At 46.6% G+C, this 18,938-nt stretch overlaps 1 protein-coding gene across 2 annotated transcripts in view; it reads right to left on the bottom strand.

The window, feature by feature from the left end:
- Positions 1–18,938, bottom strand: part of LOC142584878 (membrane metallo-endopeptidase-like 1) — a 301,228-nt gene that overhangs the window by 96,785 nt on the left and 185,505 nt on the right. For both annotated transcript variants that reach the window (XM_075695197.1, XM_075695198.1), the window contains exons 8-9: positions 9,792–9,902; positions 2,694–2,777 (exon numbers count right to left, since the gene is read on the bottom strand). In XM_075695197.1, the coding sequence (XP_075551312.1) occupies positions 2,694–2,777; positions 9,792–9,902 (195 nt within the window). The remainder of the gene's footprint in view (positions 1–2,693; positions 2,778–9,791; positions 9,903–18,938) is intronic.

The following is an 18,938-nucleotide window of genomic DNA, read 5'->3' as shown; positions in this document are numbered from 1 at the left end:
TCACTGCTATCTCGACGACACCTAGTCTTTTCAATAGCGTTCTCACAACATTTGCAACGTCATGATAAAGTCCTTCTCTGTTTTGAAAACGCTGGCCTGCAGCTCAATACAAATGCAATTTTCGCCGCAAGATCAATGTTCTAGAGCAGTCAGTCAGAACAGAATGTACTCGGCCAAACCCTGAGAAGTTTGCCACGGTCCTCGAATTCCGCCATGCGCTGCGTCAAAAAGACCGGCGTAGTTGTGCCTGACTTGCTTCTCACTTCCAGCGCTTCATAGGCAACTTTGCGGCGCTTTCGTCCCCACTCCATCAACTCCTCGTAATGAACGTGCCCTTCGTTTGGTCCGATGCATGTGAACTGGCTTTTCTGGTTTTTAAACATGTCCTGAAGTCAAACCCGGTGCTGTGCCACTTCGATCCGAGCGCGCCCACCATCCTTAACAATGACGCTAGCAGTCGGTCTCGGTGTCATTCAACTGCAACGTGGCAACACCTTCCGCGAACGAGTAATTAGTTACACTAGCCATACTCTAACCGCTTCACAGAAGAATTACACCCTAACCAAGCAGGAGTACCTCGCTGTTGGTGGGGCAGTGAAAACATTTCGCCCATATATTCACGGCCGCCATTTTAGACTCGTTGCAGACTATAACACACTGTGTGCTGGCTTTCAGCGCATAAGAACATATCAGCTCGCCTTGCTCACTGTGTGCTTCGCTTACAGAAATGCGATTTCTATGTCATCTACACGGCTGGAAGAAAGCACCGAGACGCCGATACTCTGTCTCGCTACACTCCGCCGAAACGTGATTCATCATCGACTCTCTCTACTAGCGTACATCATCGACGTTACTCATCGCCACGCACGATTGGCTGAGATTGACAGTCCATCTGTCTTACTGTTCCACCAACGTGTCGACCCATACTCCCCAACTATCCTCAAACGTATGGAAGGTTTTCCTTCACCTCCGAACGCCCGACTTATCCGACAACTTAAATTCCAACTGGACATTAGGGGTTTACATCACTACATTTATCACATCCATGGCAACAATTGGGTCACAATATTACCACGTTCTGTGCAACGTCAAGTGCTTGAAGCCTTTCACGATCACCCGATGGCGGGTCGTCTAGGCTGCCACAAGGCTTACGACAGAACACGCAGTTCCTGCTCCCGGCTAGGCCTCACTTCAGTCGTTGAGAAGAACGCCGCATCCCGCGCTCATTGTCAAAGCCGGAAACAACCGACGACAGCTCCTTCTGGCTTTTTGGAACCTCGTCTTTGTACCACTTTGCCTTTCGAAGTCGTTGTGAAGACTTGTCTTCCCACAACCTCAAATGACGACCATTGGATTGTAACGGCCGTTGACCATCGAACACAGTGCGCGTAGACAGCCTCTTCATGATCGGCGCTGCCGCTGAAGTGCCCGATTTCTTTCGACGCAACCTTTTTTTACACTATAGGGCTCCGCGCGTTCTCTTCAGTTACCTCGGCAAAGTCTTCCTCTCTTGCACGTTTGCCGAAGTTCTGCGCTCCTCAAACACCATTCAAACGACAACTTCCAGTTACACATCCGGAGACCAAGGGCTTGACAGAGCATTTCCATCGTACCTTCGCAGACGTAATTGCAATGTGCATCTGCCCCGGCCACACTAACTGCAATCCTGCCGTTTGTGACGTTCGCTTATAACACGGCTACGCAACCTACCACAGGCTTTTCTCGATTTTTCCTGGTCTATGGTGGGCCCCATAGTTTTGCTCTGGATCTATCGTTCCTTTCGGCTCCTACAACCCCCAGCAGCTCCTTTCTCCGAATTCCTTTCTCCTTAACACCGGCATCTCCCAGGACGCTAGCAAGTCTTGTTACAACTCGACTCACCGTGCTGTGACATTTCCTCCCGGTGATGAAGTTCGTAGGACTTCTGTGCGCGTTCCCGGCTTATGCAAAAAATTCTTCGCTTGATTTGCTGGACCTTACACGGTTATTGATCAGACATCCCCTGTTAAATACCGGGTTTCGCCACTTAGAACAACGTCCGATCCCAGTTGCCGTCTCCCCGGATACTCGATGGATTTCAAAACACTCCCGCGTGGCCAGGCGGCCGCTTAAACACCGAGAGAGAATTAGTGTGAGCACAACAGATGCCTGACTTTCATCACCAATATTTCTACATATCATCATCCGTTGTATATCTTCATTTGCAAAAGTCATCATCAGCTGCACAGCTTCATCCTCGTGGGGGCAGAACGAACTCGGCTGGAATAAAGCGGTTCCTTATAATAGCAGTTACACGCCGGTGAAAACCAGCAAAACTGCAAAAAATGGAGGCATGACAATATGCTGTCAGCGCCATAACGGATTTCAAATGAAACGCTCAGTTTGAAAAAGAAAATCCGGGATTTCAGCTGCCAAAACAACGATATCATTACGAGGCACGCCGTAAGGGGGAGGGGGTACCCCGAATTAATTTTGGCCACCTGAGCTTCTTTAATGTGTACCGAATTCAGAGTGCAAGAACGTTAACGCATTTTGCCCCCTTTGAAGTGTGGCCGCCAATGCAGAGATTCGAAGCCATGCTCTCTTTCTTAGCAGCGCTCCGCCATCGCCGCAAGCCATAGGCCACTCGCCTTTATACCGACCGCTGGGAATGCAATGACATCTGTAGCTATTGGTGTCAAAAACGTACTTACTAGTGCCAGTTCTTTTATAGCAGTGTCTGTTAACTTGCCGTCGGTCTCGTTCAGGAACCCTGGCGACACCATCAGACGCGAAACCTGCACGAGAAACAGGCGCATTGAATTTGGCGTAACGAAAGCGCCAACAACGAGCCGGAAACATTTCCTCCTGGCGTGTTTTGCAACGTCTATAACATAGGCGAGATGGTGCAGAATGAGTTTTCATTGATACGCGTTCATTGATACTCTTCATTGATACGCAGCTCACGCATTGATACGTGAGCTGTTATTTCTTTGCGAACGTTCTGTGACATTGCTCATCATGCCTGCTACTGACGTCTCGCCGAATAGCTCCAGTACAGCATGTATACAACAAATTGGATTATACCCGCTCCTTCTTTTTTTCTTGTGTTCTTTTAGGTCTTTCAGATTGTTTGAACACCGCTTGTGACAGGATAATTCTAGCTGTTGAACTAATTTACTCAAAAAGGCGGACCTTAGTCGCACAAGAAAACTAGATGCATAACCGAATGCACAACAAATACTCACTAATGCATTTGTTCATTGATTAACTTACGGCACATATCTGAATTTACAAATTGTAGCCTGTGAGTTCTCAGGCCGTGTATATTAGGAACAAATTTTCAGGATGACACCAGTCTTTAAATATTAATTTCCAAAACACGTAACGAAATACATGCGCGTTGCAGTTACGGCTCGAATGCATAAAACAGCGGTTTGTTAAAAAGAAAATAAGAAGGGCAATTGTGCATACTAGCAATGCAGTTTCACAACTCATATATTGAGATCCATGCCATCCTTAGAAGTAGTCCTAAATGGATACGCCGAACAAACCCACCGCGTACAAATGGTGTCCCTCCGAACCCACTGTGAGGCATTTTCGGGAGGTATCTAAAGCGCCAGTGACACGGCATGATCGCTGAGCAGAGAGCATCCTGGCCGAGCCACGGGCGCCAGGAGCACTCGAGCTCGCGCGCCCAGTACGGGCTCACGAAATAAAGAACGCCTACAGGATACTCAGCAGGAGCTGCAGTGCAAGCCCGCTGCCGCTGTTAATCACTGCTCGGAAACTGTGGTAGACAGCCCGTATCAACAAGCTCCCTGAGTTTTTACGTCTGGACATCTCAATCTATCCTCAGCTTGTGCTAGGTAATAACACGCATTCGAATAATGAGGTGAAGACATGCCTCACACCGAAAGCAAATGCCAACCAGCCCCAACCCCGGAAACCGCGGCGGTCGTTTCCATCTGTGCAGTTCCTTCTAACATCGCCCGCTCGCCAGAGTTCTGAAAACGTAGCCCCGAGACGTGGTCACCGCTCCTGCATGTCGAGGCCCACTTCAAACCCTTGCGGATAACCCTTGCGGTCAAAGCGCTTCCGGTGACGGTCATCGACAAGATTGTTGACCTATTCATCTTGTACGCGAACAACATTCAGGCGTCGTCTTGCGTAAGAATGAAGGCGGCTATTATGGAAAACATCACCACGTATGATTGTTAGCAGATTCAGCAGCCGTTCGCAGTCAAGGAGCTGGGCAATCAGCACGCAAGCCATTCGCTGAGCTTAGATGCTGGTTCTTCCAGGCTCACAGAATTTACAATGTTGCTTTTGCCCTGAGCGTTGCTTTTACCCTGACACTCACGAGATTGCTCCTCAAGGTGATGGAAAATATGCACTGTGGTACCGGCGGTAGGAGTCACCCACTGCGCGTCCTCCCCACCCTCCCACCCCAAAAAAAGCGTCGACAGCATTCTGGCGTCGCTGAACACAGTGATCGACTGAACGAGCGCCTGCTGGCGACACTCTTTGGTGCGATTTTCCAAGACTACTTCAGCATCAGTCTACTTTTTAACGTCGCCGCAACACATCCCGCCAGCGTGAGTACCACCACAGCACTCTGGTGCCACCAAGACGGGGACCAGTCCGCCATCTGCTTGTACAACCATCGCTTCGGCGCCCGAGCACATCACTGCCTTTTGCCTTGCGTCTGGTTGAGAAACAGACCGGCTGACTGCTAACGGCAATGAGTGGTCGCGGCCCCGCTGCAGGTCAGCTCTTCTACGTCACTGACAAGGTCACTGGCTCACACTTTCTGATCGACACAGGTGCCCAGATCAGCATACGACTTGCTACACGTGTGGATTGTGCTAGTTCTTCCGTCCGGCACTTGCAAGCTGTGAATGGAACCCGCATCCGCGTCTTTCAACAGCGGACCCTCACGCAAAACTTGGGCGTCCAGAGAACCTTCCGGTTACTATCCATAGTTGTCGAAATAGGTTCCGCCATAATCTGTGCCAATTTTATTGCTTACTCAAGCTTCCTTGTCGATACCAGACAACTGGCGTCTGCTGGATACAACAGCTCTTCTCTCCGTCAAAAGAATTGCTGCATCGCAAACCATAAATGTAGCGCGCTCCTGCGCCACTGTTTCCAAGATTGCTATTTGCAGCCTTGTTGCGAGTTTTCCCTGATCTCCCCGCATCATTGAGCTCAAAACGCCCGTTTGTCACGACGTACACCGCTAGATCGTCGCTAAATGACTTGCACTCTTCCGCCCCCCCCCCACGCCGTTTCTACGGAAAATCTCAGTGGTGCGTGCGCAGTTCGAGCGTATGTTGGATTGCCCAGGACCAATACGTCAAGCATCGCCTGTGGAATCCGTTCTCCTGCAATACCTCGCCGATTATTGTCAGCCACTATCATTCTTATCGCAGACACTCACTCCGAACCAAGCCCCCTACAGCACTTTCGGTCTAGAGTTGCTTAGCATTTACCTTGCCATCCGTGATTTTCTCCATATTGTGTGAGGTCGATAATTTACTGCGCTCAGTAATGACTGACAGCAGGCGCCAATTGAGCTTCCTGAGTGCTCTCTCCTGTGAATGGCCCACCTCTCGCTCTCCACCAGCCGATCAAGCCCAAAGTTTGTCGCCGGGCACTGAACTCTTTCTTCCGTTGTGCTACTGGAAGGAGAACGAACGGCAACCCTGACTGCACGTTCCCTTCAAGTGGCAGTCGCCGCAGTGTCCGATGGCTTCGACATCTACGGACAACTATAGAACTGAAACAAGAAGAGATGGGGGCCAGTGCACCTAAATATCGACATGGAAGAGTCAGAATGGGAGAGCCGCGAGCAAAGAAAGGGGAAGACCAGTTAGACAACTAGCGCTAGCAGCGAGAAAGGGCCCATTGCCATCCGTGTCGCCCTTTGCTGTTCTCATCATCATCATCATCAGCCTGGTTACGCCCACTGCAGGGCAAAGGCCTCTCCCATACTTCACCAACAACCCCGGTCATGTACTAATTGTGGTCATATCGTCCCTGCAAACTTCTTAATCTCATCCGCTCACCAAACTTTCTGCCGCCCCCTGCTACGCTTCCCTTCCCTTGGAATCCAGTCCGTCACCCTTAATGACCATCGGTTATCTTCCCTCCTCATTACATGTCCTGCCCAAGCCCCATTTCTTTTTCTTGATTTCAACTAAGATGTCATTAACTCGCGTTTGTTCTCTCACCCAATCTGCTCTTTTCTTATCCATAGCTCGTTGCGTCGTCCTCAATTTAAGTAGAACTCCTTTCGTGAGCCTCCAGGTTTGTGCCCCGTAGGTGAGTTCCTAGTTTGTCATAAACCTAAGTTTATAACAAACATAGGTTTCTTGATCTTGAACTGCTTTGCTCTGAACATTTCATTTGTGAAGGTAATGTACCCCCGCTCTTATAATAGCCCCCTACTATGCTGCTTCGCGTATTCGAGGCTGGTGAAGCGAGTGATCGCCAAATCTTGTTTAGGGGCTACTGCTGTGCTCGTGCCTGCACCCAATGCGCAGGAATTTTGACTCGCAGGTACTCGTACTACTAATGGCAGGCTACCCGGACAGTTTACTGTCTAGCATTGCCGAATGTATTTCTGCAGCCTTACAGCAGCCAAAACGTGACAAATGAAACAACCGAAAAGAGAATAGTTTGCATTCAAGAACCGGGTTCATTCCTTATTTGTACCGAGTGTCTCATTGCGCTACATAATAATAAAGACTGCATGAAAGGCAGGCATCAGAGTTGCCTTCGTAGCAAAAAAAAAAAGACTAACCAGTATGCGCCAGAAAGAATGCGGAAGTCAAGGGGTTTCTCACGTGTGGTATGAACGACACAAAAGAGATAGTTGATTGCTCCCACAGCTCAGTATTTAAGGCTCCCCTGTCCTGTGTAGGTGCTACTTCGGCAAAGCTGGACGCTGTGTGAATGACCGCCTCAAAGAACATTCCACTTTAATGAAGGGGTGTGCTCGCAGCCATCTAGCTGCGCATTGCTTCCGCTGTGGCTGTCGTGCATTGTTTAATCAAGGCGAAGTACTAAGGTGCTATGGTGGCCGGCGTACACGTGACATATAAGAGGCCTTTTGCACGAACAAAAAAAATCGATTTGTGAGTGACTGTGCCTTCGATATTGCTTCTCACCAAGGAGCTCCCGTATCTTGCACGCGGATGATGGCGACCATTTGGTTTGGGTTATAGTTATAGTCAGCATCATGGCTGTCTTGCTGGCGTTGTATTTCTACTTTGGTATGTTCTCCTCTCCCTCCTGCCTATTCAAGCTCATGCATATACTTCTGTGTGCGCAGTGAGATATTTGTTGTTAGTCAGCGCATCGTCCGCCTCAGTCTGCACGTCCCGTTCTTTGCGCTATCACTCGTTCTTATTATTTCAGACATATACATAAAGATCAAAAAGATTGCATGACATTTTACAAAGTTAAAAAAAATTACGGATCATCATCAGTTGTAAACTGCCAAATTAACTGCGTCGCTAAACCATCGCTTCACATGGATCCTAACACGTGCATTCGATATGCGTATATTTATTATGTTTTTTGAGCGTCGCTTCTACCTTACCAAGCATTTTCTTGAACATGTTTTTTATATAGATGTGCCTAACTGCTATCGCAAGAACTATCTACTCAACTTGATTTATTGTTTTTCATTGGCGTTTTTACACATTCTGGCCGAAATTTTTGTTTAGTTGCCATAAATTATGGTACGTTTATTCGCATTTAAATGAGAAACAAACAAACAACGACTCCCGGTGCAGTTTTTCTAATGAAATCATATCTCGTAATCTCAATCCCTGCATATTTTAGGGAAGCTTGTGGTATCTCATAATTTCAAATTGCCAGCTCAGTTTTAAGGTTATGGTCACAAATTACTCGAAGGCTGCCTTCATACCCCTAATGTAGCGTATCCGCGGCCTTTGGCCGTAGGTTGATTCCAGCCGTCAAGAACATTTCTGAGGCCTACCCTAAGCATAAGGGAACATGTGAAGTTCTTTCTGAACTTGAAGGAACACCAATCAGCGCAGAATTAATACACAAATTGGGTAACTTGGTTGATAGCACTTATACTTCTCAGGTTATCATTAGATTTTCTTCTTTGCTGTGTCTATACTTGATGTGAAACATGAGCGGCCCTATAACGTAACACAACTTTGGCCTCTTCTTATTGCAATTTCCTGACCTCAGATTTACCTAACTACCGATACGAGGCTCGGGCAGTGACCCGCAGCGTTGTTTGAAAAGCCCAGTCGAATTCTCTGCTCGTTTGAAGAAGGTCAGTTTTATTTGTTTTCAAAGCGACTAGCATTGCCTACCGCGATAGGTTCTTACATAGTTCGCTGACAAGAGGCGTAGAACACGCAGTAGTGGGGACGGCTTCAACGGGTTCGAACTAGCTCAGTGAAGCTAGATACCAGGTCAAGAGTGTGGTGCCGGCGTCTGCGATACGCGCGCTTCTCCTTGCTTATCTTGCGGTGGCTAGACGAAAATTGTGGCGATGTGCAATTGAAGGTTTAAAATGCTGCTAAAACGGATCCTCGGCGAATATTTGCTCGCAGAGCGATGTCGTATACGTGTCGCAAGGGATTGAAAACCCTATACTGCAAGGCAGATTTTTCTATTCTATAAAGATAAATCAATTCTGTCCGCCCATAGTGCCATAGCCCATAGCCCATAGTGCCCACAGCCCATAGTGCGAGAGTGATCGGCAGGCAGCGACACTTTCGGGACGGGACATCGTTCCGCTGTACCAATAAAACGTTCAGTTGTGTTCGGAATATCAATGCATTTTTAATGCGTAGTCACTCTGACGAGGCGAATTTTCGCGGTTTTGTGACGTCGCATAACAGACAGGCAAAGTGAGCGCAGCCCGAAATATTTTTCCCCAATAACGGATTGCTAACCGCGAAAAGGGTGTAGAATTGAAAATAATTAACTTTCTTTCGCTTGATATAATCGTGCATAGTCACTGTGTACACGTCATAGCAGATGGCGAGTTCTCGCGGTTTCGTGACATCGCGTCACAGACAGTCAAGTGAAGGTAGCCCGAAAATTGTTTGGCGGATCGTGGAGGGCTTTTTGCAGGCACAAAATAGAAACAGGTTGGAACACTTTTACGTTATAGTGCGCTAAGATTCCCATAAGAATCATTAGACCGGCAACCATGAAGCTCGTCATGCTCGAATGGTAGTCCGGAAGTCATAGCTTGGTTGTTATTGTGGGACATAGGTGTGTTCCAATTCTGCAGGGCGTTGAAGACAGCCTACGTTGAGTGGAAAGAAGACAGTTTTAAGCCTTAGTAGTAGCATAAACGGGGAAAACATCTCTGCAACTTAACACCACTTGGCCTGGACAAAAGCTAGCTAAGAAAGGCACATATTAGAGCTGCAGTTGAACACTTTGCATCTGCCAACCATCAAAGAAAAAGAAACAACATAGTTTACAGTAATCACATCCGAATGCCAAGTTATGTTTTCTTGTGCGAAAGCGACCTTCCCGCTAATTTACCAAGCCATCTGCTCAGCTGCCATTTCATATCGACAACAAGGTATCCTGAACTCTTTTCCACTTCGAGGCCCTCTTTGCGAAGTTGTCTCCTTTTCCAGCTTTGCCAGAATTGGAACGACACGGCTCTCTTAAGAGCCGCTGTCTGCTTAGCTATCTATCCAGCCGTCTACGGTGAGTATTGGAACAGAGCCATGGCTGTCAAGTTCCACGAGCTTCACCACGACCCGAAGGGGGTTATCAGACCAAGCCACGCCACTCACCCTGCGGTAGACGCGAACCCTATTTTCTTCGGTCACGCTCTGGGACAAGGAGTAAGAGAAGGTGAAGGAGTCGAGCATCCCTTGTACTTGACTACGCAGAAACTTCATCGTCTGCAAAACAAGGTGCGCAACTGTCAAAGACGTAGCGCCCACGGTGTTTCCGCGAAACGCCGACAAAGCGACAGAAAGCATGCATCATTCAATCCTTCTTTATTCATTCAATGCTAAAAAAATAGATACATTTGCCCTGACTATTGGAAGCCAGCGCTTTCCAGAGGGCGCTAATGAAAACTGCCCTCAGCGCCGCAAGTAAGAAAGCGCCACAACGTTTAGTCTCCTTATCGAACGCGGGGCTGCAGGAAGCACGTTGTGTTTACGGTCTACGAAAGCGCAACCTAAGTGACGTTGGCGGGCATTTCCTTTTCGTTTCTCTCGGTGTGCATATTGATAACAGCGAAGAGGTTACTGTGATCGAGAACGAAATCACTTGCGGAAAACGCCCAAAACATGCCGATATTTGCGGGTTCGCCAGCTGCAATGCGAGCACGGCCGAGCCGCTTAGCTGCGCGCCTTCTGCGGCGACGCACTGCAGCTGAAATTGGCTTGTATCGGTACTGTCGCTGGTGCTAAACTTTTGCCCGTCGACATGTCCTTTAACAACATGGACGTTACGCGTGACTTTACTCTTGCGGGCATCATTTCGCCTGGAATAGAAGCTGCATAATCAATGTTGCATATCAATGCGGCGTGGATTACCTGTTTCTGCAGTAAACACGAAGTGTTAAACGTTTATGTTAGCTGTGAGATTGTACGATTAGTGTTGTCATTTGCTCCCTTTTCATTTTGTATCAGGCACCGCTGGAAACCCAGGGAGCATTTATGCTCCTGCTGCCGCTAATGTTACTCTTAGTACCATCGAAAAAATGCTTACTGTATACATTATTGTACTAAAAACACGTATATATATTTTTTCACTATAGAATCAGAATCTGTATCGGTTTTTATTGAGATGATTAGAAAGATTACAAGTTGTTAATATACAGAAGGAGGTCCCGAAGTCAAAGACTGCAATGGACCTCCTAGAAGCATTGCCATTTTAACGTTCAATAAAATAATATGCCCAGGGACATTTTGCCGGAGAAGCTGTAAAAATTGGCGTAGCGGGGTGCAATCGCACCTGCCCGGATTCTGCGTCCTGCCGTCGCTCATACTGGTAGTTTGCACGAAAAATGATAGAATGACAGAGCTACATAGTACGGCTTTTCTGAGAGTTGTAGCAATGAACCAAGCAGAAACAACGATGGCCTCAAAGCTTTTTTTGTTTTCACGGCTTTGCGGGTCCCCCACCGTACTGCTGCTGGCCATTTTACTTTGTTATGGAAGTCCACACAATGAACGCGATGTCCGCAATGGGGCGCTGCGTGTCAGCTCGAAGCTCAATCGCTGGTTTCCCAAGAAGCTGAGAAAAGGCACGAATGCCTGACAGAGTCACACACCGGTTTCAAATACACATATCACTCAGTCAACAGAACAGTCCAACATGAGCTTGGAACAGGACTATATCCATTCATTGGAGATAGCATACCCATTGTATGCACCTAAAGATATCATTTGCCTAGCTACAAGAAGAGAAAATACATGCACATATATGCGCTTATGCATACAGCGCTGCATAAAAACTATACAGCAATAAAACTACCATAAAAAATAACAGGCAGAGGTAAGGCTGAACAAACAGCAGAAGACATAATTTAAACGGGAAATTTTCCCCGGTAAAAAATAGATTCACTCTTCGAGGTGACGAAAGGAAGGCGTTTACCTTAGTGCTAAGACATTCTAAATGTGCCGATTTTTTTCATTAACCGTTGTCAGTCACGATGAAGCCGACCTTGTTGACTGAACGCACGCTTGGGAGCAGCACGATACCACTGCGCAAGCGCTCCGTCCCGTGGCTCTATTTTTTTTTTCATATTTCGCGGGCTTTCTTTGCAACCCGGAAAAAACGACAACGTGAGGCACATCGTACAGGAAAGAACTATATCGGTGGTTTCTGAAAGTACTCTACAAGTTTACTTATAATAATTGGGGTCACCAGGCAACAGTTAAAAACTTGGGTAAATAAACTCAATTAGAGAGTTATGGGGAAAACAAAAAATTGCCTTAGAGACTGTAGGCTATTGTAAATACTATGCGTCCCGTTTACATCGCTTCAGACGCGTCTTTTATGTTTAAAGTGTTGGCTCAAGTTACGTGGAACACCCTGTAGATGCCTTGTATGTAAATTTTATGTTAACAGATAATTATTCACTAATTATTTTTGCTCATGCCACTGTTTTTCTACAATTTTCCCGCCCTGTAACAGCAAGAAAAGAGCTCACAGTATGGACAAATAAGAAAGAGAAGAAAATAAAAAACCACGATATAAAAATAACTTCAGCAATAAGCAAGAGCTGCGATATATGTAGAGTTGTCCGTCCACATCACTTTTCAAATGCGAAATCTCGTTTCTTCACAGCACGGGCAAACGCAACATACTTCGCCTCTGTTCTCGCAACCGTGACCCATTTCGACCGGATAACATCACTGGCACCCCCGGATTGTAATGGTGCTACGAGATTTCAAGCACAGGAATCTGTTGAGAGCAACTTTGAACTCGTAGTGCCATTTTCCCCTCCGCTACCGGCCACGAAAGCTGCGAAGCGGGTAACAGCTCGCTAAACTCACCTACCAGCCTATGCGCTAAGCCTAACGCTTCGGCGTGGACACACGATAACCATGGAAAACCCCTCGGAAGCTGCTTTCGCAGTCCTACGGGCCCCGAAAAAGCGACAGGTTGTTGCTACTGAATATTCACAGAATATGAAGGAACGATTGACAAACATAACCTTGTCGAACGATCCCAGCTCTGCGAGCGGTGACGAGTTGGAAACACGAACGTAACTGACTGGCCGGCCCGAAAAGGAAACAGATAAAACATTTGAAAACTGGCTCTGACAAGAAGCCAGAAGAGGAAGCAAAGCAGGGCAATACTCGCAGGCCCGCTAACGGCCGGAAAGCCGACTCGAACGGTCCGGCGGGCTTCCTCGGCAACGCAGTAGAGGTGACAAGGCCGGAAGTCGACGACAGCAGCCAGCGAGACTGCAAAGACAACTGCCACCACAAGACGCCAGTGCAGAAGGTGCTCAGGCGCAAGCTCCAACGCCACCCGACGAAGACAACCATTATAATGATACCCAAGAAAGGATTGCTGACCAAGGACTTCAGTATGCATCCGGTTGCACCAGCCGTCGTAGAGGCCTTTGGAAGATAACGTCAGTGCCAGGATGTAAAGTTCATCGTACGACTTTGTAACGGCTCGAAGTCGATTCAAAGCGGTTCCGGCAGCCGTGGGAGCCACCTCGGCTAAACCGCTGTTTTCGCTCGTTGCAGGCATACGATAGAAAACTCTCGACAGCGCAAGGAATCCAGAAGCTACGTGAATGGGCATCGAACGCCATCATGAGGACACGTGCCTTTCTGCTGCGGGGGACCAGCGACTGGAGGCACCGGCTTCACCTATATGAAGCAATGGAGCAACGGCCAAGGTGCATTCAAAGCGGTGCCGGCAGCCGTGGGAGCCACCTTCACTGAACCAATGGTTTCACTCGTCGCACGTAGGAAATCAAATCTTTTATCTGTTATGCTGTCCAAGGATGCTGGGCTGCTCTGAAACTTGCAGTATTTCTTTTGCCCGTGCTTACACAGCTTGTGAGCAATACACCCTGGCTCAATGGGAAGCAAAAGCAGTGGTACCTTAACCGAATTTGCACACATTCGCAGAAAAAGCACATAACAGCGTAAAGAAATAGTCACAGTTTTGACCGACAGGACTTCCCGATTTGTGGAAGTGATGAATGAACTAAAGAATGAGGTAAAAAAACTGCAGTCATCGAACACAGCTATAGAGGCGGAACTTACGTCAGTCATAACTGGAATGGGTTTCATTAACGAGAACTTCGAAGAATTCAAAACCGAAGACCCTCCGTAAAGAACTTGAAGATGTATAACAACTGGGCCTTGCATGCTAGAGAGAGAACACGATTCTAATCAGTGAACTTGGTGACAACTAATTGAACTCAAACAGTACATTTGTCAGAGCAACCTTACACGGAAGCGCATACGTGTTGCTGACGGCGAGGATCTTAGCAAGGTTGTTAAGGCAACCGCTTCGTGTTTGCCCGCAGAACTGTCCAGCCTTGACGTTGAAATTGCACATCGAGTATCTATCTACAAAGTCTAGAGGAGCACCGAATGTTGTGCGGTTTGCCTCCCAGGCTAACCGAGACAGATTTATGCTGGCGGCGAAAAAAAGCGACTGATCGTATCAATGTTTGGTTCGAAGGAACTGATCGTATATGCGTCAAAAAACATTTACGTCTGGAAAATAATATACTAATGGGGAAGGTAATTGAAACCAAGCGCACTAAAGGTTCGAAGTATACTTGAGACACTGGCGGCAAGATACTGATGAGGAAAGCTGATAAACCGAAAGTAGTCCATGTGACCTGTGAAGCAGATCTAAATAGAGTAACTAGTACTTTTAGCGTATAGCCACAAAGCGAAACAAGCTACACCGACTCTACCTTATGATGATTCCCAGTAAAAACATATCTGTACTGCACATTAACGTTCGTAGCATAAACAACAAAAAATAACCACTCAAACACTCCTTACAAACGGTTAACCAGCGGAGCTTAAACGTGCGGTCCAGCCGTTTATCACTGGGTTAATCCGGACGCTTGATTAAACGACGGCTTTGTAGGCTGCCAGATTCTCGGTATGCAGTTGCTGCTTGCGCTCGGCTGCATGAGCCTGTTGAACCCGGGCTGCAGCATCGGAACGGAGTAGACAAACTCGTTCCCCGTGCTGCTCACGGCGTTACTGATCAAAAGCTGCCTGCTCATAAGGAGTACGTATCACGTGTGGCGTTCCTGTTTCTGAGCCGGAGAACAACTGGTGTGCGCGCGCTCGTCTGCGACGGAGAGCAACAACGTCACTACTGGCGCAGCTAATACAACACCATCTAGATAGCACAAGGCCTTTTCACTCCTATCCATGACAACATGATAGCTGGTCCGGCTGCCATTGGAACTAATGAGGATGCTCCCGAGTACGCAACACTGATGTCACCACTTTCATGACGCCTGCCTTGTCAATGACATTTCAGGCCAGGTCCTGTGACGTCACGGATCGGAGCAAACAGGCCTTGGGCAGATGGTGTTGGCTAATCACGCGGCTCCCCCCTTTCTCTCTTTATTTTCTCACGCATACGCATGAGGTTGCGCAGGAGGAGTTTTCTGCGTACAGGCGTCTGACAGACGGACGGCCACGGGTTGTAAATCAGCTAGCCGCCCCCCCCCCATATTCTGCTTCGCTGTAAAAACCTAGACACCCTACTTTCGTTTATTGTCAAAAAAGTGAGTCGTTTGCAATCATAGCGACCACTGAAATGTGGCTCAGAAAAAATGAAAATATAACAATTTTCAGTGGGCACGTCGGCTGGTCCTCCTGTGGCACCATGTTCAAGCCGTTTCTTTTCTATGTGCAGATTTTCCTGCTGGGTGCGACAGAAATGGCCAGCACACATCAAGCTACGACCGATATTGCCATCACAGCGCGTGAGTCTACTGACGTCTTCACGCATGCGCCATCTTTTATCGAGGAAAGATGGGCAACGATGCTTCCAGCGCCATCAACGTCACCTCAAGTGGACATGTTTGGAATCCCCGGAATCTTTCAGTGGGCACGTCGGCTGGTCCTCCTGTGACACTATGTTCAAGCCGTTTCTTTTCTACGTGCAGGTTAGTAACGAAGTATCATCTGTTAAGTCTAGCAATCCTTACTTAGTCCAGCTGACGTGCCCACGTAGCCTGTTCACCCTGTATTGTGCCATTCAACAAGTGTTCCTGTCTTTGCTGATGCTATGTGGGGACGTTGAACCCAACCCAGAGCCCTCGACTTCCGAATTGTTATCACAGTTGCTTGAAGGTCAGAACAATATCCAAAAAAGGCTTGATGACATTGAGTCGCAATTAAAAACTGTTGAGGAAACTTCTGTGACGATTAAAAGCTTCAGTGATAGATTTACTAATCTTGAAATGACCTTCGTAACTTGGAAAGTAAGCTCGTTGATTTGGAGGACCGAAGTAGGCGTAATAACCTTGTTGTGTTCGGCATACCAGAAAAGAAAGACGACGCCTCTGATGACCTCATGGATAGCGTGGTTGATAATGTATTCAAGCATACTCTAGACGTGAACGTTAACTCAGTTGAACGGATTCACAGGCTAGGGCAAAAGCAGCGCGGTAAAGGGCGACCAGTGATCGTGAAATTTTTTAATCAAAAGGAAAAAGTTAACGTCCTGAAAAAATTGCTACAAATTGAAAGGGAAGGGAAGCTCTATGGATTTTTCTGCAACCACTAGGCACGTGAGGAAACTACTCTGGAACAGTACCTCAGAAATTAGGAAATGTGGTACAAAGGTAAAGCTCGTACATGATAAAGTTAAGATTGACAATCGATTACTAACATTAGATGAAGTTCAGCGCGAAATGGCCGGTGCGCACACGCCAGCTACCAGAGGAATTCCTAATAAATGAAACGATAACAATGGCAAACACTTCCGATGCTTAAATATTAATGCTCGTAGCATTCTAGCTAAAAGCGGTGATTTAGACGGTGTCATATTAACTTATCAGCCTCAACTATTGATAATTACTAAAACCTGGCTTCACACTCAGATTGGGGACGACGAAATCACGCCCGAGGGATACCGGGTCTACCGCAAGGACAGGGAATCTCGAGGCGGCGGAGTAGCAATATTTTTTAAGGAAACCTTAAAAGTTGGAAGACTGGCCGGTATACCAGATCTTGAATGTGTTATCGCGAGGGTAGACTCAGGTGGTTTGAAGTTCATAGTCGGTGGTTTTTACCGTCCCCCAGGCACAAATGAAACATTCTTTGATAAGCTTAATGAATTTTTTGCGCCATCCATGGCTACTCCAGCAACATAATACTTGGCGGTGATTTCAATGTCCCTTCAGTCACATGGGATACGGATTTCCCTGTACCATTTACAAATGCGGCTAAACGCTTAGTTGACATAGTCATTTATCATGATCTAACCCAACTGGTTAAGCCACCTACCCACATCCAGAACACTACTGCCTCAACCCTGGATCTTTTTTTCGTTAACAGTGGCATGTTGCGTCGTGTGTCGGGTATCGACGTGGTTGATGGAATATCAGACCACAGATTGGTGTGCCTGGGTGTTACACTGAACGAAGTGACAAAAAGAAAGTGAGAAAGAGCGAGTGGTCTCGGTATTCTCGCGTGCCAATGACTTAGAAATACTAGACACATTTGACCTACACTTTTCTCGATTTATCACGCTTTCAAAGTCTAGCAGCTGTACTGTTGACGCCCTTTGGTGTTTTTTCAAGAACCTTGTACTGAGATGCGTTCAGGACTATGTACCAACAAAAGTAAAGATAATAAGACATGTTCGCCAGTGGATTACTATGCCAGTGGTTCGCTTGGGATGAAAAGCGAAAAGGTTAAGCAAACATCAGAACCCATCCCCGTCGTGCATGCATAAACTCAGTTTCGTGCGCAAACAATTGAAAGACAGTATAAAAAAGTAAAAGATTATTATAACATTACTTTAGAGAACTTTTTACTTTCGACCCCAGTGAAATTCTGGCAGCACTTTTCTCCTAGAAAGAAGTGCTTCCTTAATATGTGTAAAAATAGTGCTATTGTTACGAACAATGAAGTCATTGCGGAATCATTTAATGCATTTTTTTGTTCAGTGTTTACCGATAATGATGGTAGAAGGCCATGCCCCAACACAGGTAATGATATTCCACCAATAAGTGACATCTCGAAATCTGAGGAAGGAATCTTCTCGCTGTTACTTAATATCGATCCAAAAAAGTCGTCTGGTATAGATGGCATACCTAATGCATTTCTTGTGAGGTATGCTGAATGGTGCTCTAAGTTCTTGTGCATTATTTTTCGGAGATCATTTTTTCAGTGCGAGCTTCCCAGCGATTGGAAATTTGCAAAAATTGTTCCTCTACCTAAAGCATCAAGTACTTCCCTTATTTCATCTTACAGACCAATTTCCCTGCTGTGCTCATGCGCAAATGTTTTGGAACACATCATATTCAAGCACCTGTCACTTATTCTCGAGCAACATAACCTAATCAACGACCGACAGCACGGCTTTCGTAGAACACTCTCAACTATCACACAACTGCTGGAAACTCTTCATGATATTGCGGCTACCCTAGACAAACAAGGCCAAATTCACATGATCTTGCTAGACTTTGAAAAAGCGTTTGATCGTGTGTCTAATTCCAAACTTCTGACAAATATTAAACCTATACTGAAAAATGAAACCTTAATTTCATGGATCGTGGCCTACCTCTCGGATCGAAACCAAACTGTCACTATCGACAAGGTGTGCTCCGATTCACAACCGGTGAAGTCTGGAATCCCTCAAGGTTCAGTGCTTGGGCCACTGTTCTTTTTAATATTCATAGATGGCATCACCCTTGATATTCCGGTCACTATTAAGTTATTTGCAGACGACTGCATCCTTTATCAAGAAATACGCAGTCCACGCGATCAGTCTCTCTTAAACACAGCTTTAATCAAAATATCTTCTTGGTGTGAAGTCTGGAAAATGAAGGTAAACGAAAAGAAGATGGTGGCTATGAGCGTGACGCGTAAACGGTCTCCCTTAAAATGCGATTATTTTATTAATGGCCAAAAACTTTCTTTCGTTGATACTTACAAGTACTTGGACGTCATACTTAGCGCTGATTTTAGGTGGAACGAGCATGTTGCCTACATCGAAAAGAAAGCTATGCAGAAATTGGGGTTTTTAAGAATGTCTCTGCGCAAATCCACCCAAAAATTAAAACTAATTGCGTACAAAACTTACATCCATCCAGTCCTCGAGTACTGTTCCGTGGTTTGGGATTCGCATAGCCAAGAAGACGCTAAAAAGCTTGATATGATTCAAAGGAAAGCAATTAGATTTGTTTACAATCGCAACAGATACTTTACATCCCCCACTACACTGCTAAATAACGCTAACCT

Source organism: Dermacentor variabilis, chromosome 6 (genome assembly GCF_050947875.1).
Source record: "Dermacentor variabilis isolate Ectoservices chromosome 6, ASM5094787v1, whole genome shotgun sequence".
Classification (NCBI taxonomy): Eukaryota; Metazoa; Arthropoda; class Arachnida; order Ixodida; family Ixodidae; genus Dermacentor; species Dermacentor variabilis.
This window is presented reverse-complemented; position numbering and strand designations above follow the sequence as displayed.